The sequence below is a fragment of the Tetrao urogallus genome (assembly GCF_951394365.1).
Source record: "Tetrao urogallus genome assembly, chromosome: 22".
In the NCBI taxonomy this organism is placed as follows: Eukaryota; Metazoa; Chordata; class Aves; order Galliformes; family Phasianidae; genus Tetrao; species Tetrao urogallus.
Genome location: NC_136835.1, coordinates 4,545,776 through 4,570,633, shown reverse-complemented (window position 1 = coordinate 4,570,633; position 24,858 = coordinate 4,545,776). Strand labels below are relative to the sequence as shown.

General features: G+C 51.7%; 1 protein-coding gene across 2 annotated transcripts in view; it reads left to right on the top strand.

The window, feature by feature from the left end:
• Window positions 1-24,099, top strand: part of LOC306954637 (protein CEPU-1) — a gene marked incomplete at both ends in the record, with an annotated part of 244,074 nt that extends 219,975 nt beyond the window's left edge. For both annotated transcript variants that reach the window (XM_079545775.1, XM_079545774.1), the window contains 6 exons: window positions 2,717-2,842; window positions 18,825-18,959; window positions 19,563-19,683; window positions 20,132-20,283; window positions 22,418-22,450; window positions 23,999-24,099. In XM_079545775.1, coding sequence (XP_079401901.1) covers window positions 2,717-2,842; window positions 18,825-18,959; window positions 19,563-19,683; window positions 20,132-20,283; window positions 22,418-22,450; window positions 23,999-24,099 — 668 coding nt within the window. The remainder of the gene's footprint in view (window positions 1-2,716; window positions 2,843-18,824; window positions 18,960-19,562; window positions 19,684-20,131; window positions 20,284-22,417; window positions 22,451-23,998) is intronic.
• Window positions 24,100-24,858: the final 759 nt, after the last annotated feature.

Genomic DNA, 24,858 nt, shown 5'->3' with positions numbered 1-24,858 from the left:
CCAAAAAACTCAGTTCCTCATTGCAGGCACCCTTGCAGGCTCATGCTGGTCTCCTTCCCCCATATCTGGTGGTGAGCTTGCTCCAGGCCCTGGGCTGTGTGTGTCAATAGGGACAAGCTGGATGCGGTGCAGGGACTCAGCATCTGTGCACAGCACTGCGTTTGGCTGCTGCAGGGTGCGTGCAGGGGGCGTTTGCACCTGTGTTGGCTCTGGGATGGATGCTGGGAGGTTCAGCCTGTGCCAGGGCCAGGAGGGTGCGTGCGCACACAGCACAAGTTGGGGAGTACATCTGTGTAGGCAAGTGCATATGCTTGGAGCTGCACAGGCATCTATCACCTGACTGAACACCCTGAGCGTGTAACGTGCCATATGGCTTGGTTAAATATTTAAGCACGCTGCTTTCTGTCCCTGGGACTCCGTGCATGCAAGTCCAGCCGAGCTCTGGGTTTGCAGTTCGGCACTGCGCTGAGACCTTTCCCATCGCTGTGGCAAGAAAAAAGGGGGGGAAGAAAGCAAAATTCAGATCGATGAAACACCAGCCGGTCTCTGGGGAAATCTGCACTGTGTCACTGGAGCAGCTTGGCCAACACTGCCATGTTTAATCACTTCTGAGCTGGAGAGATGCTGAACACAAAAGGACTGCCCGCAAGGAGAGGTTCCCGCCTGGGAAGCCGGCATTTATTTAGCTTTATTTATTTATTCATTCCCATTGGGGCGCAGCTCCATCTGCGTCCCGCGCTCAGCAGAAGGAATTTCTCCTCTGCCCCAGTGCTGCAGCAGTGCCGACTGATGGGGAAAGCTTTGAGTGGAGGGAACGGCAGCACCGGCGGCCGTTAAATAATGTTAAATATATACTTGTGATCACTTATTTATTGAAGTTTCCCTCTCTAGTGTAGTAAAAGCCTGACGACGTACCTGCTAAGTCTCAAGAAAGGCATTTTACAGAGTGCGCGTGGTTAATTATTCAAACGTTTAATTAGCATACAATAACTGTCGCGTTAAATCCTACCGCTTTTAATTTAAGTGGTTCCTAAAGACTTTGCTGACGCTGTCGCTCTCCTGCTCCCCAGCCCTCACCTCATCCCAGGCAGGCTGCAGTGCATTGCTGGAGACCGACCGACCGAGGGCCGTTCCCAAAAGCTGCATTTGCACTTGTCGTGCTGCAGATTCTCCCATTGCATGGCCAAAGCCATCATTTCACCTCCCTTTCCCATCCCCAGCAGCATGAAACACTGCAGGAGCACTGGTGCTGCTCTGCTGGGGAGGAGGAGGAAGCGATGCCCTTCAGGATGCATTTTCAGGAGAAGTGGAAACCAAAGTTCAATTTGTTTTGATTATGTTTTAGAATCTGGTCATTTAATTTGATTGCAGATTTCTATCCGTCACCTGCGTGGATGCAAATCCCTGTGCGTGGCACCAGCATCACAATGCAAAGGCTGAATTTGCTGTTTGCCAGTCTCAGTGAGCTCAGCAAAACAAGCCAAATATGAGTGATGCGAATCCGTTAATTAAAAACCATTGCCAAGGTTCCTCCTTGGTACGGTGTGCATTGCATGGGAGATGGCAGATAGCATCACTGTGCGGGACCGACAGCTGCAGTCAGCTGAGCTCCTTAGAATCCTACAGTCATTATGGTTGGAAAAGACCTCTGAGATCATCCAGTCCAACCGTCCAGCTCCCACCAACACTGCCCACATCCCTCAGGGCCGCATCTCCATGGTTGTGGAACACCCCCAGGGAAGGCGACCCCTCCCCTCCATGGGCCTTTTGCTCCAGCACTGCTCATGCCTTCAGTATCAAACCCCCATGGCCTGTGTGATTCTGAAAGCTCTGCTGTGGGAAGCACGCATTGGTTTCTTGGTTCCTCCCTACTTGTAGCACTTTGTCATTAATTGAATCTCCGTGGACTACACGGCTGTTGGCAGAGCATCTCCCAGCCGGCCATCCCAGGAGATGTGTGCCCTCATGCTGGGCTTAATGACACTGATGAATTTTAATATTTCCTTTGGTGTTGCCTTCACGGCCGCTGTCCTGCCCAGAGCCCCATTCTGGGACCTCCTGATTCGATGCATGATTATCAGATTAGCCGTCATGCCCAGAGCAGCAAAAAAATGAACTCCCAGAAGCCCTTCAAAACAGGGAATAATTCATTACCCACCTTGATTTCCACTTAAAATGTACTTTAACTACACTTCCAACTACAAACCCTAAATCACCCTCATGTTCACAAAAAATCCATCATTTCTTATTTTATTGCACGGCACTGGCATGACATAATCCCTTCCAGAGCGTCTTGGAGTGCTTTACGGATCAATAAATTACTTACCTGCACAGCAGAGGCAATGCGTGCAAGGCCATTGCAGACATTGCAGTGTGTGTGCAGCAGCTGGGATGGGGACAACAAGGGACGGGGTCCTTGGGAGGAGCAGCTGGGTGGGGAATGCCCCATTTGCTCCCTGTCTGTTTCCCATCGTCAGCCCCTTTCTTTTTTATGTCCCCTCTTTGGGTCTGGCCCCATGCCATGTGCGCGCTCAGGGGCCTCGTGTTGCATTGGGGTGGCAGAATTAAGGCACAATTGTAGAGTATTGAGTTGGAAGGGACCATAAGGATCGTTGAGTCCAACTCTTGGCTTCACACAGCACCACCCAAAAATCAGACCACGTCAATGGGAGAGCTGTATGGTTATGATGGTGTTTCCTTCTTTGTGTCGCTGCAGTGTCGCCGAAAATTATCGAGATCTCTTCTGACATCTCCATCAATGAAGGCGGCAACGTCAGCCTCACCTGCATAGCCACAGGAAGGCCAGACCCCACAATCACCTGGAGACACATCTCACCCAAAGGTAGGAGTCAAACGTCGCCCAAAATACCCCAAAAAGGGCTGGGAGGTGCTGCTGGCTGCTTCGCCTGTTGCTGAAGTTGAGTAAAGAAGATGATGTGCGCTGAAAAGATGTACCTGGATGCAGGAGGGTTTTGTCAGGGAAATATCCAGCCTGGTGGCTTGGGAGAGGAATAATATGGGTTTTTTTCTTTTGTGGAGGATTGGTGGTGCTTACCAGGTTGGTGGTGCTGTGCACTGGGAGTGTTGGGGCTGCCACAGCGCTTGGCCCAGGGCTGCGTGCTGAGAGCCCCCCCCAGGGAACCTCACACGTTGCATCAGAGAGGGGCTGGAAATGGTGCAAAGCAACAAGAAAACGCGCGGAGCATTAATTGGTAGCCTCGTTAATTGGAAAGCAAACCCTGAGCAGAACAGTGTGGGTGGGAGTGCTGGGAAGTGAATTCCCATACACACCCACTGGGGGCTGTATGACTTCAAAATCCTCTCCTCACTGCTTTTGGGCAGTTGGATTTTGCTCTTTGCGCTGTACAAGCTGCTGGGCCAGACCCATCCTTCCTCATGGCCCCAGCAGAGAGCAAGCACAGTCGGTGCCATCTCAGGCTGCTCTCTTGACAGGAGCCTCTGGAAGATACGTTTCTCCATCCCGCGTCCCTCCTGCCCCCAGGACCCTCCTCTCCCACTCCCTGCCCCTCGCTGCCTTCCTCCCCTGCACCCATCCATCCTCTCCTAACCAGGCTCCAGCTCCCAGTGCCTCTCACTTTCACAGGGGTTATTTTCGCTGTTTGCTGCCATCCTGCAGGTTTCTTTCCCCAGGGAATCTTTACCTGTGCTTGAACCAGATGTTTCCATTTTAGGACTTAGCTGCTATGGAAACTGAGGATGCATCACGAGAGGAAGAGTGAGCTAATCAGAAATTACCTGTGGTGCTGTGTAATTTGCTGCAGCAGTTCTTACCCGATTTTGGCCATGATTAGGCATTCTGCCTTCAAAGCTCAAAGAGAGCAAATGATTGCAAAGATTTACCTGGCTCTGCCTGCCTGACAGAGGAGGGTGCTGAGCACAGGGATGGCCCAAGACAGCTCTGGTGGCTGCATGTAGCTCCTGTTCCTCTCCCTGCCTCTGGGGATGCTCTATTTGCCCGTTTCCAATTCAGCATGTATACAGGAGACAAGGATTTGAAGTACAAATAAGAGCCAGAGCAGGTGTGCAGAGGTGCTGTAGAAGATGCCAAGGTGATGACGAGCTCCCTGGGAGGAGATGCTGTGGTTTGGAGATCCAGGACCCAAAGCTGGCTGCTGCTATGCCAGTGCTGGAGGAGCTGCTTCCCATAGTTGCACCAACGAGTGCTCCTCTGCACAGCAGCACTTCACGGGCTTTATTATTTTCTTGGCAGCTCTCAGTCTGTTCTGTGGTTCTTGGTGAGAAATGAAGCAAATAAGAGTGTTTGCTCACTGGAAAGAGCATGCAGTCTGGTTTCCCAGAGGATTGACACCAAAGCAGCTCAACTCCCCAGCGATCCATCCCACTGCAGTCCCTTCCCAGCCACCTGTCTCCTGTCAGTGCACAGGTTGAAATGGAATAAGGAGGAGGTGGGTGCAGACACACGTTCCTCCATCACAGGGCTCTGCTGAGAAGCCACAGCTATGACAAGGGGTTTGGGGGCTGCACATGGCAGAAAACCCATTTGGGAAGCCAAGCTCCAGCACCCAGCAAGCCAGCTCCATCCCCTGTGCCAAACCCACTGGGATGTCAGTCAAGAGAAGTGTTCCAGCAGGGTGAAATCTCTCAAAGTTACGAGGGCTTCAGATGCATTGGTCCTGGCACCACGGTGCTGATGCCATCTGCAAACAATGGTGAGACCTTGTGGTTAATGGTGTGGTTTTGGTCACGCAGGTGTTCCCATAGTTACTGGGCTCTTTCTTTATTTTTGGGGTAACTCTGATGTTGTCATGGTGATTGCCACATTGTCAGTTTGGTTTTCATCTCTTGGTGAACAAATGCATCCCTGTGGCAGGCACGAGACTTGTCTTGCCTCCCGTTAAGCTCAGGAAAAGTGCTGATGAACTGCAGTGAGTGGCACCAAGGGCTCGCTGCTATCCTGAGCCAAGGGCTGCATCCAACTCGTCATCCTTAACAACCCTTGATAGACTTTTCTGCCACGGTTTTGTCTAATTGCTGTTTGATTATTGCAGTAGTATGATGGATTCTGGTGTAAGGCTTAAGAAGGGAGGCTGCCAGGGTAGCAAAACATTATGGTTTGGCTTGATGGTGTATTTACTCATAAGAGGGCTGATCAAAAGGTCTTTATAGCGGGAATCCCTCATTAATCTTAGGATTAGTCTCGGCAATGAAAGCAGGAGCCCAGCCCTGCCCCACAAGCACAGTGCTGCATTGCTGCTGGGCCAGCAGCACCTGGAGGGGGATGTGATGCTTGGAGGGCCCCATCCTGCCATGACCCAGCTGTCCTCAGTGAGCAGTTCTGTTAACCTCTGCTTCCTCCCTGGGAGAGGTGAGACAGCAGTCCGTTGCCTGGCAGGGCTGAGGGGAGGCTAAATGCATTCAGGACGTGAGGTGCTTGGGTGTGGGAGTAATCACAGCTTGTATATGCACTTAAGATAGATGAGACATGGTGGCCTGATGTGGCAGAGGTCTCTCGAGATCGTCTGTCTATACATCAGCAGCAAAGCAGCGGAGGGACTCTGGGAGAAGTGTGGTATATTTGGATTTATTGATTCTCTCTGGCTCTTGGCAGGGCTTAAAATAAAAGGAAAAGCTGCTGAAAAAACATCCAGCTTGAGGAGTTGCATGTCCCCAGGAAGGGGGCACGTCCCCTCCATTCAGATGTTTGTCCATTGAGTGCATTGCTTGCTGCACCTAATCTTTCCAGATCCTTTCTGGACTGCAGGCAGGAGATGCCTTGGAGCCTAGAAAAGAGGCACTGAGAGAAGCAAGGGGAATCCTTGTCCCCAGGAAGGGCTCCCTGTAACCATGCCTCAAGTTACCACTGTATGGGAGCTGCTGAGTCACGGCCTGAACCTCTGATTGATCACCTGAGGTGAGCCATGAGGAGCACAGGTGAAGGCAATTCAGCTGTGCTGCAGGAAGGGATGGAGCCTGGCTGCACCCCTCCTAGACCTATTTAAGAGCTGGCTGCCAGTGGGGAAGGGTCTCTTCTGGAGATTGCCTCTACTGGAGTTCTGTGGGTGAGCCCAGCATTAGGGTAAGCCTTCTATTTATTCTCTTTTGTTATCATAGTCTACTTTGCCTAACTCTCTTGTTTATTTTGTGATTATAACAGCCTAATATTTTTTGATTATACAACCACTTTCACTTAATGACAGAGAATTGTTCTCTCTGCTGGTCATTTTGACAGGGAAATGGCTCTCACAGAGCAGCTGATTTGTGCCTATTGCTGTGTTCCTCTTGGATCTTATGTATGGTTTTACACTGTCTCTTGGCTCTTACTGAAGGTTCAGAAGGCACTGGAGAAGGCCAGTGCACCTGCCTTGCCTTTCTTGCCTGTATTTAGATGACATTTAGTTGTATGAATCTTCTTGAGCTGAGCAAACCAGAGCCAACTGCGGCCTTGGGGGAAGTAGGGGTGTGAGCCCCAATTTGTGAAGAAGGACTTTTGTTGTATGGGCCATCAACAGCAGTATGTGAAGGAAAGGAATTGAACCTCTTGTGGCTGGAGCAGAGAACCAACCCAGAGCTGCATCGTTGGTTGGGTTGGACTGAGTTGGGTTGAGTTGGTTTGAGTTAGGTTGAGTTGGCTGAGGCTGGGTTGAATCTGACTGGGTTGACTTAAGTTCAGTTGGGCTTGTTTGGGTTCGATTGGGTTGACCTGGACTGGGTTGGCTGCTCTGTCAGACATGACATCCCATCTTGCCTTGTTGTATGTGTTCCCCTGATCTCATGGCCTTTCTCCAGCACTGAGGCCCTGACTGCCTGCAGAGGCCAATGCCCAGGGTCTTGCAGAGGCTCAGCCAGCAACCCTCATCCTCCTTCCAGGAGGCACTGCAGGCCTGGGCTCCAGCTAAATTAACTGAAGCATTTCAACAGGCTCCAATCCTGTCGGCAGCTCAACCGTCCCCTTGTTTACTGTTGAAATAATTACTGCTTTGCCATAATATTAGCTCTGAGCCGTGACTCCATTACCATTATCGCCGGAATATTACCCATTTATTATCTCCCAGCAACCCTGGAAGATGAACACTAGGCTTCAGAGACCAATTGTTTTACAACAGACAGGATCTTGGTGTGCATTGTTTAATGAGGTAAACTACATTATAGCCGGCATTAATTTGGCTGCGGTGCACTCCACTAAATCATTGTTAACCTGTAAATCTGCCACCCATTTTGATGTGCATTTAATCAGTGCACTCTGGACAGATCCGTTGGGAGAAGGGTCACTGGTGGTTTATTTCCATTGGTACAAGTGTGGCACAGGCAGCAGTTTTTGGCCAAAGTGAGGGCGGTGCTGGTTTGCAAAGTTCTTGTGCACGCGTTGCAGGCTGCAATGGGATCCTGCCAGGAGCAGGGGGAAGATTTAGCCCCCCGAAGCCTGCTATGGGAGCAAGATGGGGTAGGAGTGACTTAATCCTGGGTAACACATCATGCACGTTGGGTGCTGACTGTGCATGGCCCTTCTTAGTCTTTCCTCTCCAATGCGATGCCCTTGTTCTTCTTGCTACTGTAAAGCAACAGGAGATTTTGTACCTACGTGTGTGTATATATATAAAAGTAATATTTTTGTTTCTCCACATGGTGGAAATGAACCCGCTCAGCTGATTTGTTTGCATATTTGGCACAGCCGCCTTTACAAGATGCATTTTCATACAAAAATAACAAGACCCCTACCAGCTACAAATGAGGCAATGCCTTTCCATTACAGAAAGGAGCAAAAAAAGAAGGAAAAAAAAAAAAACCCAACTCTGTGCTTCAGCATATTCCCTAAGCACAGCTTTGCAGTGTCACTCTTTCCCTCCTCACCAGAGGCAAAGCGTGCTCAGCTCCCCGGGATTGGGGGATGCACGCAGACCTGGGATGCTCTTCCCAAGCAAAAAGCAGACGGCTGTCTGCACCCCTGAGCTCATCCCATTGCTCACCGCCTTCCCGTGGCATTGCAAGAGGCTCCATCTGCCTTTGCACCGTGCCCAGCACAAGGGAGCCGCAGCCCCGTGCAAAGCGATAGCAAGAAGAGTACAGGAGATTTATTTGTCTCGTTCCCGAGCCGATCCATTTGCATGACAATCTCGTAAGCCCCGCATACACTCAGCAGCAGGACGGGGAAGTTTCCACGTGTTCCCGGTGCGGACAAAAACCCCAACGTGCTGACTGCATCGGCTCGCCGGATTTTCTGTCTCTTCTTTAGCAGTCAGAGCTCTCCCTCCTTGCCTGGTTCGTGCAGGGCTTTGTGTCGCTGGCTCGGGATGTGCCTTTCACTCGGCTGGCATTTGGAAGCAGAGGAAGAGCAAGGAACGGGAGTGTCTGAGATGCGAGAGATCTCCACACAAATTAAAACCTTTTATCAGCCCCTAATAGCTGTGCAAACTAATTATATTTGGGCCAAACTTTGCCAGAGACTCCCTCGAGGTATTATTATAAAAATCTGAGCTGTGGAAACGCGTCCCCATTCTGTCAACACCAGGTCGCTTCAGCTATAGGAAACTCGTCTGGTTTTAGCTCCCGTGATGCGCTTTGCATAAGCCATGGCAGTTGTTTTGGGGGAGGAGAGAGCTGGCCGGGCTGTGTCACACGTGGGCCAGGTCCTCCCACCCCATCGTGGTGGCTTTTGGAGGTACAGGGGGAGGGTGGGAGGTTGCAGGGAGTTTGGTGCGTCCGTCCTCTTCTGACCATAGGGTCAGCACCATCAGCATCTCACCCACCGTGTGCTCCGCTGGTGGAAAGGGTCTGCAGCCACGTGGGCGATGTGAAAATTGCTCTTTGGTGCCAGCACTTTGCTGGCTACGTTCTGGTGGTCTTAGAGCTGATTTCCCTCAAATCTGTAGAATCATGAAGGTCCAACCATCCGCCTACCACCAATATTAGCCACTAAGCCATGTCCCTCAGTACCACATCTACAGGTTTCTTTAACACCCCCAGGCACGGTGACCCCACCACCTCCCTGAGCAGCCGTGCAGAGCATCACCACTCCTTCAGAGAAGTTTTTCCTAATATCCAACCTGAAATTCACCCCCTTCTACCCAGCATCACGCTCTGCTCCCTTCCTTCCCCATGAACGAGGCACCAAGTCCCAGTGCACCCCGGTGTCCACAGGTGGGAGATGCTTTGATGGCATCTCCTGACAGGTTTGTCCCCTGTCCCCATGCCACCGTTCCCCTGCCTGCCTCGTGCTATTCCTCTGTGCAGATTGCTGGCTAATGGGGCGGAGCCAGCGAGAGTGCTCTCTATTAATGGAGCAGAATATAAACAGTATAAAGCCTTCATTTCCCAGGCTGTGATTTCATTATTAATATACTTTACAGTTCACAGGTTGTTCATTTGCTTCCATGTTTTCTCAGCTGGTGTAATCTGCGGCTTGGAGTGAGAAGAGTCATAAAATTTCTATTTCCAGTTGAATGTGCGTCCAATTCGCCGTGAAATGTTTCTCTCTGTCGTGAATATTAAGTGCACGAGGAGTCAGTAGCTGCGGGATTAGTTACGGCAGGTTGCCAGCCCCTGTTCCACCTCCCGGGGTTGAGATGCTCACAGTGTGGGAGATGCAGAGGAGGCAGTTGAAGGAGGACCAGCGGTGTCAGGGCAAGGAAAGGGTTATGGGCAGAGGGAATGAGCATGTGGTGGAGTGAGGAGGGACAAAACATGCAGAGTGTGGTGGAGAGACAGAGGGGAAAGTTGGGGAGTGGTGGAGAGACTGCAAGGAGGGATGTGATGGGTTGAAGGATGGCTGAGACCTGGTGGAGCCAAGCTTTGCTCCTCCATACAATCATAAAATTGTTAGCGTTCAAGAAGACCACTGAGATACTCAAGCCCAACCCACCCCACTGTGTCCACTGCCTGCATCCTGCAGTGCCACATCCCCACAGCAATAGAACACCCCCAGGGATGGTTATCCCACCACCCTCTGGGCAGCTGTGTGGTGCAGCACCACTCTTTTGGAGAAGAAATTATTCCTAACAGCCAATCTGATCCTCCCCTGCATAGCTTGAGCCCATCACCTCTCCATCTCGCATCTCTATAACTCTTATATGTTCTCTATAACTTCCTGAAGGGTGGTTGTAATGAGCTGGGGGTCAGCCTCTTCTCTCGTGTCATCAGTGATAGGACCAGGGGGAATGGTTTCAAGCTACGGCAGGGGAGATTCAGGCTGGACATGAGGAAGTATTACTTTTCAGAAAGGGTGGTCAGGCACTGCAATGGATGCCCAGGGAGGTGCTGGAGTCACCGAGCCTGGGGGTGTTCAAGGAAAGGCTGGATGTTGTGTTGAGGGACATGGTTTAGTGGGAGCTATTGGGAATAGGTGAACAGTTGGACTGGATGAGCTTTTAGGTCTTTTCCAACCTTGGTGATTCTATGATCTCTGTCCACAGCCTTGATGCTTGGCAAGGAAAAATCCACACTGGTGTGTGCTCAATGCTGTAAGTCAGCCTTTGTTGGGCCAGCACCATGGAGTCAGGGGCTGTGCCTTTCCACTACCCCAGTGGGTTTCCTCATCTCTAGCGTGCTACCATGGGCAGGAAGCTGAAATGCTTCTAGTTCAGCTTCACACAGGCGTGCTGTGATGGAAGAGAGGGCTGTGTGAGCACATCTGGAGCACAGCTGGCCCCGTGCAGGCAGGGTGGCACAGCTGGAGGCTGTGATGGATGCCCGCTGCCCGGCTGTGCAACAGCAATGCAGGGTGCAGCATCTGGCTGGATCAGTGCTGGTGGGAAGGGGACAAACAGCAGATCCTGGTTTGTGCCCAGATCGTGGAGCAATGTTTCTGTCCAGCTCCTTGCTGAAGTGACTCCTGCTATGGCACTCTTTGCTGCAAGGGAGAAAAAATGCCTCTTCCTTTCCCATCTTCTCACGGCCGAGTCAAGATAATAATAGTCTTTTTCTGATCCCTGAACTTTCCCATCTGCTTGGTAAAACAATGGCAATTCTTTTTCCTCACGGTCTCTCTCTCTCCATCTCCCTCTCCTTTATTTTTATATAATTTAAAGCTGCAGCAATGCTGTAGCCTGGGGGTTTTCCCCTTCCTGTGCTACACTGCTGTTATTTAGAATGGCTTTTCCCTTACATAGCAGTGCCTCTTGCTCCCTCCCCACCCCGCCTGTCGGGTGCTCATCCCATTCCCAGTCTCTCCCATTGCCCAGCATCACCCAACCCTGGTGTTCCTGGCACCATGCAGCCCCCAGACCCACTCCCCATCCGCTTTCCCTGGGATCACAGCATCCCCCAGACCCCCAGAGGTGCCATGCCCACCAGTCCGGCTGCTCTCCATAAGCCACAATACTGCAGCTGATCCTCCAGAAATGGAGACATCAGTGCCATAAAACATGAGGGACAGAGCGAGGCCACTGGGCTGGAAAATAGCATCTGAAAAAATAAAGACAGGCTAAAGATGATGGAGGGGCAGCAGCCGGCCTCACCTGGCCTCAGTTCTGAGGTTAAGAGCCAGGCTGGGTGCTCCTCATCCCGGGTGAGTTGGGGTGAATTAGAAAATATTCCCATTCCCCAGCAGCTGGTGTCCAGGCTCGGTGTGCAGGGAAAGTTTCCCACATCCGTGGGACTTCTTGCCAGCGCTCTGAATGGATTTAGCCAGCACTTGATGCTTATTTTTTTTTTCACTCTAATGCCATTATGCCACTTGCTTCCCATCCTCGGGATATTTTCTTAATGCGGCTGAAATGCAGCTTAGCAGAGGTTACAGCCATTTAAATGCTTCGGATTGAAATTATGTCCTAAGAGCTTCTCCTGCAGGGAAAGCCTTTGGGTTTAGGTTTGCAGACAGGGGGACTTTAAGGTCCTGGGTGCCAGCAGCTGTTTTTTGGAATGGCATGGAGGAAAACGGGGAGAAGAGGGACGGTGCTGGGGATGCTCCATCCTGTGAGTGAGCACAGTGAGATGGGTTGGGCTTGGGGATCTTCGTGGTCTTCTCCAACTTTGATGATTCTGTGACTGGAGGGCGCTGGGGGATCTCACCATCGTTATCCCCGCTGCAGTACCTGCGATAGTGAATCTGGACCTGCGTGGCATTTTTTTGGGTGTTTTGCAAACAGGAGCAGCTCGCTTCTTGGTGTTAGCCAGGGCCAAGCCTTGCGCTGCGCTGCTTCTCCTCCAGGCAGCACATGAGCTGCCAGCAATGGGACGGGCTCCAGGAAAGCCAAGCTGCAACAGGATTTAATGGAGGAGCAGAGCTCCTGCAAACAGGATGCGTGTCTTTGTCTGAGTGATTTTTCTCCCGGAGCATCTGTCACTCTCCAACATCTCGGTATCATCGCAGCAAATTATTTAAACACTACCCACTGTACCCCATCTGTCAGGCGGCCCTTCCTCGTGTATGGGGCCCTACCTTGCTGCCTCTCCAAAGGAACTCGCCGGCAAAGGCTGAGAGCCAAACAACAGGACAAATTAAATCAAAAGCACAGCTTCGGCACCCAGGGGGAAAATGCACATCAGCTTTGACTTATTGCATGGCGCACGCTTACAAGAGAGAAGCAGCGGCTTTTGTCACTGCGAGGGGCCATGAAAAATGAATTAGGGCCGCTGCTGGGAGAGGGCATGCAGGAGAATCCTTCATTCTGGCGACGCTGTCCTCTCTCACCTTGCGAGCGGCAACGGGGGAAAAATAGTGGGGAGGAAGGGAAGGGAGGAAGGCTGGGGCTGGGGGTAGCAGCAGGGACAGGGAGGGAGAGGAGCCTTGTGCTATGCGGTCACCCACTGTCAGCTCGGCTAGTTGGTGCTTTGTGTGGCTCGTTTACTCCTGAGTTAGAGCCTCCTTCAAGGGTGGTTGGTCCCTGAGTTGTTGTGTTTTGTTTCTTTAAATATTAATTTCCATAATCCTTTTATTTCCCAATGAACTACTTCTTGCAGACAAAGGGCTTAATGCTCCTTTTTTATTCCTGCGCACAAAGAAGTTGCATGAGGCTCACAAACGTGTGTGAGCAGCAGCGCAGAGAGTAGCAATGTACAGAGCTGGGGGACAAGAGAAGTGTCCCCAGGTCATCGCAGGGGTCACAGCCATATAGGATCATTAGGGTTGGAAAAGACCTCTGAGATCCCCAACCCCGACCCATCCCACGTCCCCAGGTGCCACATCGCCACGGCTCTGGAGCACCTCCACAGGGTGACCCCATCACTCCCTTGGGCAGCCTGTGTTTTCTCTTTGGAGAAGAGATTTTTTTCCTAATATCCAACCTGAAGCTCCCCTGATGGCGGTGAGGTGCTCGGGAGGGCAGCCCAGGATCCCCATCCTCTCCATCTCAGCGCTTCTGACATGCCTTTTGGAGATGGGAGATTTGAGAGCTGAAGGCCGGGAAGCACAATAGAAGATAGACTGCTTGTACCTCATTGTCTGGAGAATAGATGGGCTGCGGGCTTCCGGAGAATAGGAGCTGCCACTCAGGCGGCTTTAATAGAACAGGCGGCAGATAGATTTCAATAAAAGAAATGAGTATAAATATTGTTAGCGCAGAAGAGAGGGAAAGTGAAAAAGATCTTGTTTGACTAGTCACAGTGGGAAACTTTCAAGGACTTTTAAGCTAAAAACTCAGCACAATGGTGCTATAATGGGCAGCTCGGCTGCATCTCATGACAGCGGCGAGGCGAGCGGGACGGGCTGCTGCATGGCATGGGGATGCAGTGGCACCCGAGGGGCTCTGCAGGGAGCAGGGAGATGTGGTGTGTGCATCTGTTTAATGGCAATCTGAGTTGTTGCAGGATGTCCCTTTCCTTTGCAGCCCGCAGAGATGATGTGGGAGCAGCAGGCCCGGTGGCTTTGTGCACCAGCAGCCCTTGGAATCCTGCTAATTAACACAAATAACCAGTGTGTGGGGTGAGATAGTTCTTTCCTTGTTGTCAGGAAACTTGAAAAAGCTTCTGAGGGGTGAAGAAGAGCGGGGTGATGGTTTATGGTTGTCCCCACCCCAAGCTTTGTAACAGGGTCACCCCTCCAAGGGGCTGCAGATGGAGCCTGTGGCATTGGGATGCAACGTGCTTGGAAGGAAGGACAGAGCCGTGCCCTCCTGGGTCGATAGGGTAATCTTGAAGAAATCATCTTTTAATGATTGCTTTGGATGGTTTCCAGGAGGTTAATTACCCCACGTCTTCCTCCACTGGAGCATGGGGAGTCAGAGCTTGGGGTGAGTGGAGGTGATGCTGCTGTCACGGTGCCATCGGCCGAGCAAAAGAACAAGGGAACATCTTGCAGTGCCTGAACTTGGTTCGTGATGTGCTAAATGAGCAGTCAGTAGTAGTGGGGAGATGCTGAACAATAAAAGGGGCAGCAGGAGCCTCCTCAACCTTTGGCCAAGGGCATGGGATGGGGTCAGCTTTGGTTCTTCCTCACCCAGGGGCACAGGGCTGTGTCACTCTGCAGTCAGGTTTGGGGCATGGTGGTATTTAGGGGGTTCCTTCGTCTTCCTCCTCCTCCTTCCCTGCACAGAGGAGCGTTGCTTTGCTGCTAACTCACCCACACCGTGTTTCCATACTGGAGGAGAAGGGGGGGGAGTCAGCTCTCGGATGCTGGCAATTCCCTCTTATTACCTTTGTATATTTTATTTATTTACTATAAACTGTTATAAGAAGGCCATCACCGCCGTGTCGGCGTGACATGTGAAATAGATGGCTCTTGGTTTTAAGAGCGTCACTGTGAGCCGGGAGTCTGCACGATGTTAATTTTTATTGCCAGAAGTAGCCATAAATTGATAGCTCAGAATTGCTGTAGGGGCTGTAATTAACTAGTTACTATTTCACCTCCAAAAGGAGCAATGTTTCACACTCTTACTTTTACTTATCTGGAATCGGCCACTGTCAACATCTGCTGAAGCCAGTATAAAGATTTATAGACCTTGGAGGTAAATATTGACTAATGGGCAGCTTGGCTTAATGTTCACCTTGAAGGACAATAAATTGTGCTATTGATTGAAGCTAGATGTCAATATCTGCATTGTTATAAACATTTTAATAAAATTATCTCCATAAAATATTCCCATTCTCAGGCTAGCCCGATCAGTGCATGGCCAATGACTCAGGAGCAGCACTGGAAATCTGGGCAACCATGGGGAGCCCAAACCCATAGCGGGGCCATTGCTGAGATCCACAGAGGTAGGAATATGGCAGGTCTGCAGAGCAAGGTGCATGGAGGTGGTGTGAGCACATTGCAGCATCGGGAGCTTGCTGGGTGCCCTGATTAGTGCAGGAGAAAGGCAAGGAGCTGGCGTGATGCATGGGAGCAAAGAGGTGCACAGAAACAGGAGAGCTTGCTGCAGGGCTGGCATTGCCTTGCTCTGATGCTGGCACTGCAGCAGTGCTCAGCCAGGGTAACAGGAAGCGACGTGGCCCAGAGACCCCAACGCTGTGAGCTGGGGGACGGCGGCACGTAATTAATTTGGGAACATGTGTTTGCTTTCTGGTGAGTTATTATCTTGTCAGAGGCTCATTGGAAACTAACAGGTGGGAGGAGGCAGAGGGGAGCCCAGTCAGGCCTAGCAAAGGGGAAGCAAGAGAAGGAGAAAGGCAAGGAAGGAATAGATGAGGCCCCCGATCTCCCCACACGTCATCTCATCCACTCTGTGCAGGATCCCAAGCACTGCTTGGATGTCTCTTGGAGCAGGGTTTCACCTCCGTGATCCAACCAGCACCCCTGTCCCAGCACTGCTGGGCCAAGCTCTGCTCTGCTTTGCGGTGCCCCTTAGCCCTGCCAGTGCTGCTCCCCGTGCCCCTGTTTGCACCAGGTTAGGTCATCACCCTCTGCAGAGGAGTGAGGTGCCTTTGAACAGTCAATGGCTGTTCCATTTCTGGCTTGGATTGTATTATTATTGTTAATAATAATAATGGGTGCTGGCTGTGCTGGTTTTGTAGCTCCTGAGGAGATGAGAGCGCTGTGCCATTAATTCCTGCAATATTTCAGCAGCTAATTGTGCTCAAGCAGAGGCAGCCCTGAGAAGTTCCCGAAGTCACTCTGGGCATTGCAGAGCTGCTGCTGGCTTAGGGCTGCTGAGCTCCAAGCAGTTGCAGAGGCAGGAGGAGTCTGCACCATTGGAGACCCGCAGAGCAACCCTAAGAAGTCTGATATACGTGAGACCAGTCAGAGGGATGACTCCCATCCAGAATCTGGGCTGGGCTGGTGGTGCCCTTATCCTAAGCCTCAGGAGCTCAGCTTCCCCAAACATCAGCATCCCCAAACATCAGCATCACCAGCCGCTGAGGACCCCAATAACCATGGGGCAGCAGTGCGTGCATGGAGCTGATTTTCCTGCCAGGTCCTTTGTGCAGGAGGGGACGTGAGCCAGAGCTGTTGTTTCCTCACATACCACGCTGATTTTTGAGCCCATTCATTTCCAGTGCTCTCAGCTGGAGCAGCACATAACAAGCCGCATGGCTTCGCTCTTTATTTACTGCCACTTCCCCATCAGAAGCAGCTCTCAATATAAAACCCAAGAAGTAGAGAGCACCCTGTTTGTTAAGCGCTCTGGCAGGAAGGCAGTGAAAGGAGATGGGGCACGGCTCAGCAGGTGCCTCCATCCGGGTACAGACTGGCAGAAATCTGTCATTGCTGCAAAGGTGCAATAGGGCATCTCGTGTCCAGACCACTTCAATACCTGTGTGTACGTAGCCACTTAAGCTGGCCTCTGCATGTATGTTGAAAGTAAAGCAGGTAAGGGAGAAAGGGGGAAGTACTGTGTACAGGGGACCCTCCTCTCCCGTTGACCTTGGTGTGGGATTGCTGCACTAACAAGGCTGGATCCATACAGGGACCCTAGCAGCAGTGGTCTTCATCTTAGTGTCATCTCAGCAATAGCATGCAAAGCATTGCATGGTGGTACCTTTGCAGGCTCTGCATGTCAGGGCTGATGGCACAAAGCCAGACCCCAAAACTTTGCGTTTTGTCCCTCCGGAAGCCGATTACCGGGCACTGACTGATGTCAGACTCCTGCACTACTCTGGCATAAAGGCTGGGAGCCTTCATCTCTCCCTTCCCCAGCTTTTGCAGGTGGCAGGCTGACCCTGGCTGTCACTTCACAAAGTCCTTTGCTGGGTGATGAAACGTGCCCTCGCTGCCTTGCTCCAGGATCAAACCTCAGCAGTGCAGTGTTGGCGAGTGATGATTTGGGGAAGGGCCTTTGCTGAGTTTGGAAGCAGAGCCTTATTGGGCTCTTTGCACAAACAGGAGTCAGATCTGCACGCAGAGCATCCGAGGGCTGCAGCTGTGTCGTAATTCCATCGGCAGGCAGCGCTGTGCTACTGAGAGCTGATTCTAGGTCAGCCGGAACAGGCAGCTTGTTTCCTTCCCTCTCTCTCCTTTTTGCTGCGCAAACTGCTGCTGGATATAAAACTGTAATTTTTGTGTCTCCAAAGGATATCGATTTTGGGGTAACGCCTTCATATCTCGCCCTTCTGCTGCGCTAAGTGCTGATGAGCTCAGCGGTTTTTCACTGCCAGCCGCTCCGCTGGGAGCTCGGGCGCAAGGGCTGAGGATGCTGCAGGTGGATGGCAGCCATCCATCAGGGCTGTGTGCATGAGAGGACTCACCTCAGCCCTGGATGGGGTCCGTGGGATGGGAGTGGGCACAGTGCGGGGCTGGGGTTTGTGCCAGTGACGCTGCAACTGCAGCTTGGGCATCAGCATCTCAGTGGGTACCCAGGATGCTCACAGCAGGATGTGGCATTCAAGAAAACACATCAGGCTCGGGCCCTATACACAGATCTGCATTTATGCATGTGCTCAAAGCAGCTGCATTCAAAGCAGTCTGTATGGGCAGTGTGTGACTGCGCTCACTGTTTTGGACCAGTGGGAAGAGCTGCTCTAAAGGTATCGTGCCACGCAGGCAACATTCATTGTATACAGTTTTCATGCACATGTTAAGAGCAAGATGCGCCCGGCTGGCCACCCAAGCATGTCAAGCCAGAGCATTTTGGGTCACAGCAGTGCACGCCGGGCTGTGCTGGTCACATCACCACATCCCCCGGGAGCAGGGACCTGTGCTTGGCCTCGCTGCCATTGGCACTCACTCCTGGAAACAGCTGTCCAGAGCTAATTTATTTCCTAATGCTGCAGCAATGTTAATTTATAAATTACACTGGTAATTCGAGCTATTATTAATTTCAGATGGTGTAGGGCAAGCTTAATTAAAATATGATACCAATTGCCACACATATGTACCAAGGACTACCGTTTAAAATTTATAGGAATATTAAGTGTGACACTGGTCGTGGAGATGCTTCGTGCTGTAATTATCGTGTCTGAGCTGCAGGAGAGCTGAGAAAGGCAATGGGGAAGTGTCAGGGAAGGGAGGAAGATGCCACCTCCCCATCTGGGTCTGGTGGTTCCTGGGTGAAAGATGCTTCTCTGGAGCATCCTAATTGCTGTGTAACTCGGTGTCTGTTGTAAGGTCTCCACGCTGGAGGAGCTGGATGGTTTTGAGCATAGAGTGGCATGGGGAGAAGGGATAGAGCCCTGCAGCTGAAGGGCAGTGTTGGTACTGATGGTGTAGGAGCAAGCTGGCTGCGATTCAGTGAAGCTGAAAGATCCGAGGGAGGCTTCAGGGGGAATCCAGCAGCACCTCGGGGCGGGAAGATGGGATGGGATGAAAACCCCCTGCCCATCCTGCACACACTGGGGACACTAATATGCAGCAAGTGATGCTGTCAGAAGGGCTGGGACCAGTGCATCTGGCACCGGTCTAGCAGGGGTTTCTTGTAGTAGATGGGTGGGACAGCATGGTGGCCCATGGTGACAGCGTGGTCCCAGCTGGTTACCACAGGTTGGGCATGGGCTCACCATGCCCCTCTCGCTCACAGCCCGCTCCCTCCACCCAACAGCCGTGGGCTTCATCAGTGAGGATGAGTACCTGGAGATCACAGGCATCACGCGGGAGCAGTCGGGCGAGTACGAGTGCAGTGCCTCCAACGACGTGGCTGCGCCTGTCGTCCAGAGAGTCAAAGTCACCGTCAACTGTGAGTAGCTGTGGGGTGCAGGGACAGCCCAGGGTCACTTTGTCCCACCCCGAGGAGATGCAGCATTCACCTGCCTTTGGTCCCACCGCCCAGCCTGGCAGCAGCAGGTTTCCAAGCAGGTGGTGCTCTGCCCTTTTATTCCCCCCCTTTTTTTTTTGTTTTCAAGCTCCGTTTTTTTCCACCTCTTCCTCAGCTGTCTCCATCAACCTGAGTTTTCTGCCTGTGGTGAGATGCTGTGCTGATAACCTCAGGGGAGAGGAGGGAAGTGAGCAGTAAATAGGCATTTCTTCGTTTTGAAAAAAGGGAGGGAGAGAGGAAGAAAGCAGCACTGTTTGTGCTTGTAGACAGAAGTGAAGACCCTCCAAGCTCCCCAGACTCCACTCTGGTCACCCCTGGAGCTTTTGGGCATCAGGGAGCGCTGGTCTTTGGAGGATGCAGGGATGTGGTTTGGGTCCCCCATCTGCCCAACCCTTTTGGACAGCAGAACAAGAGTTGCAGGAGCTGGGCATAAGCTCGGAGATGATTTTTCTCCTTCCGTGAGATGGGGAAAGAAAAGGAGAGAGAGGTGGGAGGCACCAACCCCCAGCTCCGTCCTCCCCACAGACCCGCCGTACATCTCGGATGCGAAGAGCACCGGTGTGCCGGTGGGGCAGAAGGGCATCCTGATGTGTGAAGCCTCCGCCGTCCCCTCCGCTGACTTCCAGTGGTACAAAGACGACAAGCGGTAAGAGCCTGGGGTGCCCCATGGGGGTGGGAGCTGACCCTTCCCCCCCCTCACCCTTCATCATCAAAAACCCGCAGAGCAAAGCCAACGTAGATCCAGGACCTTCCAACACCTATAGGTTGGGATTCAGAGAACCGTAGAATCATAAAACCATTCAGGTTGAAAAAGATCTCTTGAGATCACCAGTCCCAACCCCATCCCACCGTGCCCACTGCCTACATCCCTCAGTGCCACATCCCCACTGCTCTGGAACACCCCTAGGGACAGTGAGCCCACCCCCGGGCAGCTGGGCAGTGCAGCATCACTCTGTCAGAGAAGAAATAGTTCCTAATATCCACCCTGATGAACCTGTCCTGATGCAACTTAAGGGCAGTACTTCTCATCCTAAATCATAGGGGATGCTTCTTTCTTGGTGCCATCTCCATCACCCCTTCTGCTCTCCTCCCAGGCTGGCTGAAGGACAGAAAGGGCTGAAGGTGGAAAACAAAGCCTTCTTCTCCCGACTGACTTTCTTCAACGTCTCTGAGCAGGACTACGGCAACTACACCTGCGTGGCCTCCAACCAGCTAGGAAACACCAACGCCAGCATGATCCTTTATGGTGAGCAGCACTGAGGGGCTGGGATGGGGACCAGGCACAGCTTAACGGAGCGACCACCAGTGTGCAAGACCTGCAGTGGAAAGCTGGGGCTTCTGGAGTGATGCATGTTCCTACTCATCCTTTCTAACACAGAGTGTGGGTGAGCACAGGGGAAGCATCAAAACCTCCAAACCACCCTCCTGACTGGGCACTGCTTAGAGGTGTTGGGCACTGTTGCTGTGTTTGGGCATCAGTGCAAAGCAAGGGTCTAGCTGCGGGTGTCCATTGCCTTGCTCTGGCAGATGCCAAGGAGAAGCAGGGCTTGGGGACCTCCGTTCTCTCCCAGCATCATTCCTCATGATGACCCACCCTCAGTTCTGGGCCCACTTTGGATTTGCAACAATTGTGTGCAAAGTGCATCGTTGTCCACCTCTTCGACATCACCTTGTGCTGGGGACACCGAGGGGGAAACCCAGGGGAGGCACGGTGTGGCATTCCTGCCCGTGGGTAGCAGTGTTCATGGATGACATTAATAGCAGCCCTTGTTAAACAAACCACAGGATGGAATTAATCACTGTGAAGAGGGTTTAATGGAAAGCACCAACTTGCTCCTGGCATTGCAAACCCTTTCCTAGAATGTGTGAGTTACTTAATTAAGCCTAGAGAGGTTACAAGAGACCCCCTTTCTGCAGGAAAGGCAGGGTTGTGGTAGAGCAAGACACTGCTTTTGTAGGTGTGCAATGATTGTAGGTGTGCAGTGATTAAGAAAAGGAAAACAAGATAGCAATTAGCACCTTGTGCCAGCAGGGCAGTTGGGAAGACATCTCTGGAAATGTGGTCTCTCTTTCCTGCTGTCCCCCCGTATCTGTGCAGAAGGCACTGCCCGTCACATGTCTGCTCCTTTATACATGTTGGGCTCAGTGAGCACCTGTGTGCTGCTTGCATCCTCATCTTCCGTGGGTACCAGCTGTTGCACTGGGTTTCCCCACAGATCTCTTTCCCTCGCTGTGCTCAGGGCTGTGCCCACAGCTCCCAGGTCGCTCCAACCTTGGGTGTTAATGAGCATCACAGCCACTTCTGCAGGAAAAAGTTGGTGCTGTAAGTGACAGACATTAGTTGTTACCTGGCTGTTAAGCCTTCATTAGGGTTGCTTAGAAACGATCTCAGCTTCTTCCCCATCGGGCTTTCCAGTAATTTTGGTCACCAATGACTCCATTTTTCAGGGAGAGGGACAGGACACCTCAGGGCCACATGGCTCTGTCCATGCTGTCCTGCCCTGGGGACCGAGTGTCCCATGTGGCCTGGGCCACTTGTGTGATTGTAATCTCTGTATTGGTTTATGGGATGAAAATCTCACATAATCCTGGGACCCCATTCAAGGGTTGCACAGTGCAGGCTGGACAAGAAGCCTCCGAGTTAAGGACTGTCTCTGCTGGTGGTTTAATGAGAGCTGCCAGTTACTGGATTTTCTTCCATTAAAGACACTTGGAGTGGCTCGTGCCATAATGGGAACGTGGCCCCATCACCTTGTGTGCAGCCCAGCTGGAAGCCAAATCCCCTTACAGTTCCCAGTGAAGTGCTGTGCTACCTGTTGCAGGAGAAATGTCCAATCTGTGTGGTTTTGGGGGACAGTTCTGTGTGCATCCCCTCTTCCTTGAGGCTGAGTGAACTATTCAGGGTTCTCCTCCCCCAAATGGAGTTTTAATCCACGTCAGCACATTGACGTTTCCAGTGCCTTGCAACTGAGGATAGTGCAGAATACATCTTGTAATCCTTTCCTTAATCTTTTTTTCAGGGAGGTCAACTGGTGCTTTATCTAACACGTAGCAATTCTTATTACAGGCCTTCCACCTAATTCAGCGGCTCATTTGATGCTGTCTTTAATGTGATGAAGTGCTCTGGAATCAAATAATTTTCTTGAGTCAGAAAAAAAAAAAAGGAACAGAGCTCTGTACTGCTCCCCTTTTGTGCAATCCATGTGGATTCCCAGAGGGTTTGCAATAAAATCACCCAGGAAGCTCCACATGGATGGAGGACAGAGGCCCTATAGCAATCATGACCATGCATTTTCCCATGCCAAGAGCAGGCTGAGCAAAGCACCTTGAGCCTGCCATTGCCTCTGTGCCTTAACCTTGACTTGTTCTTTGATTTTTAGAAGAGACAACAACCGCTCTGACACCCTGGAAAGGTCAGTAATGATGAGCCTGCAATGCCAGCAATCCCCCTGCTCCGTGTCCCCGTGGGTCCCTCCAGCAATATCCAGGGAGCAGCTCCCCTAAACCCCATTGCTCCAGCTCTTGCAGTGATAACTTTGGGGCTGCTCGTGGCTTCCCCATTGCTGCTTAACTGTAGCCACATGCGTTTAGCTGCATTTCTGTTTGGGTCTTTAACATGCCCACCTCCCACCTCTGCATGCCACATCCCCACTGTCCCCTCCACTGCTCTCTTCCCCCCCGTCTCTAGGATGCAGGCAGGGATGGTTTCGTGGTCCTGTTGCCCAGTGGTGCTGCAGCCAGTCCTTCTTCCTCTAGGATGCTTTTAGTGTTGCTTTAGTGCCTTTTTTTTGCCTCAGGATGTGGTAGGGGTGCTCTTCCTTGCATTGCTGCTCTTACCGATCGATCGATCGCTTGCCCTGGGGACCACCACCATCCTGATCTGGGGCTCTGCAGCCACGTGGCTCCATTCGTAGTGCACTTTGTGGCTGGCAGTGGGATGATCTCAAGATATTGGGAAGAGTTGGAGGCAGCACGAAGCTGCTCTTGGTTCCAGAGCTGCCCATTACCCAGCTTGTTAGTCCCACCATGATTTGGGGCTTTGTGGGTAGTGGTGTCTGTAGGGGTGCTAGAGTATGCTGCAAAAGGGAGACCTGATGGAGAGTGGTCCTCAGTGCCCTGAGTGAGGGGACATCTCTCGGGATTGCAAAAGTGAGAACTGATCTGATCCTCCCACATGGTCCCACTTGGGCAGGACAGTTTGGGGTGTTTCTGCCAAAAAAAACCAACTTGGGAGCCCTTCTCCGTGGCATGTTTTGAGATCCTCACCTGTCTGCCTAAGCATGGGGATCTCTGTTCCTTACAACCAGCTTCATCCTTCCTGCAGAGGGACACAAGGTGGCTCTGGGGAGGCTGGGTGCCAGCAGGAGCTGGGTGCAGTGCTGCACATGGAATCATTGAATGGTTTGGGTTGGAAGGGACCAACCTCCACCGTGGGCTGGTTGCCTCCTACCAGCTCAGACTGCCCAGGTTCCCATCCAGGGCCTTGGGCACCTCAAGGCATGATGCACCCACTGCTTCTCTAGGCATCCTCTGCCAGTGCCTCATCATCCATCTCCTGGGTGATTTTTACAGAATCATAGAGTCATCTTGGAGTCATAGACTTACAGAATTACAGTGTTACATGATATCCCGGGTCGGAGGATGAAGTCCAATTCCTTGGTGGTACTTTTGGTTTAGCTGGGCGAAAGCTATCACCTCCAAGTTCACAGAACATTTGGAGGAGCTGGAGGAGGTTGCTTTGTGGTTTTGCATCCAAGATGATAGGCTGGGGATGGGAAATGGGAACCAGCACAGGACCGTGGTGGGGTTCATGTCCCAAACCCAAGGACGGGAATGGCTGCACCATGCAGCTCTGGGCGGCGACCCCAGTGTTTGTAATAGCACCGGGGCCCAAAGCAGCGTTGTTTTCTTCCCCCCTCCATTCCCTCCAGCTAACAGTGCGGGTGTTTCTCCCCCCGCAGGCCCCGGTGCAGTGCACGATGGCAACAGCGGTGCGTGGCGGCGAGGCAGCTGTGCCTGGCTGCTGGCCCTGCCGCTCGCCCAGCTCGCCCGCCAGTTCTGAGCCCCGAGGCGGCCACGACCACCACAGCAGAAAGGAGAGGAAGAAGATGTATTCACTGTTTCTGAAAATAATCATAAGAATTGAGAGAGTTGTCCGGCCAGGCCTTCTGGGGGAGGGGGAGAGAGGAAAAACACGCAAAAAAAAAAAAAAAAAAAAAAAAAAAATTAATAATAATAATAATAATAATAATAATAATAATAATAATTCAAAGGGAATTTGGAAAGGAGGGAGAAAAAAAAAAAAAAAAAAATTATCCAAGGCTTCCTGCTGAAGACGCAACGCGACTGAGTCTTTTTCTTTCCTCTGGTTATTTTTTTCGCCTGCCCCTTTTTCTGCCCTGTTTCGTCGTTCTCTGCTGTGGGTCAGTGTGGGGATGGGGCAGCCCTGGTCCCCTCACCATCCCCGCTCACCCGGAGCCCCTCCGTCCGTATGCGCAGGTTTTTTTCTTCGCCGAGATTTCCCCGTCTTCTCATGGACTGTGCCGCCATTTGTGTTCCAAAATATATATATATATATCCACATATACATATATATATATATGTATAGATATATAGATCTTCAACAGTTACACCACACCGCCACGAACGGAAAGGGAGGAAGGAGAGCAGTGCCGAGCCACGTTCATCGTACGCCACGCGGACATCGTGAATGATAAGGGTTCATTTTATTAATTATATTTTCTGATACGAGCCTAGAACTCTTAGTTCCTAAAAAACAAAGATGCAAAAAAAAAAAAAAAAAAAAAAAAAAAGAAAGAAA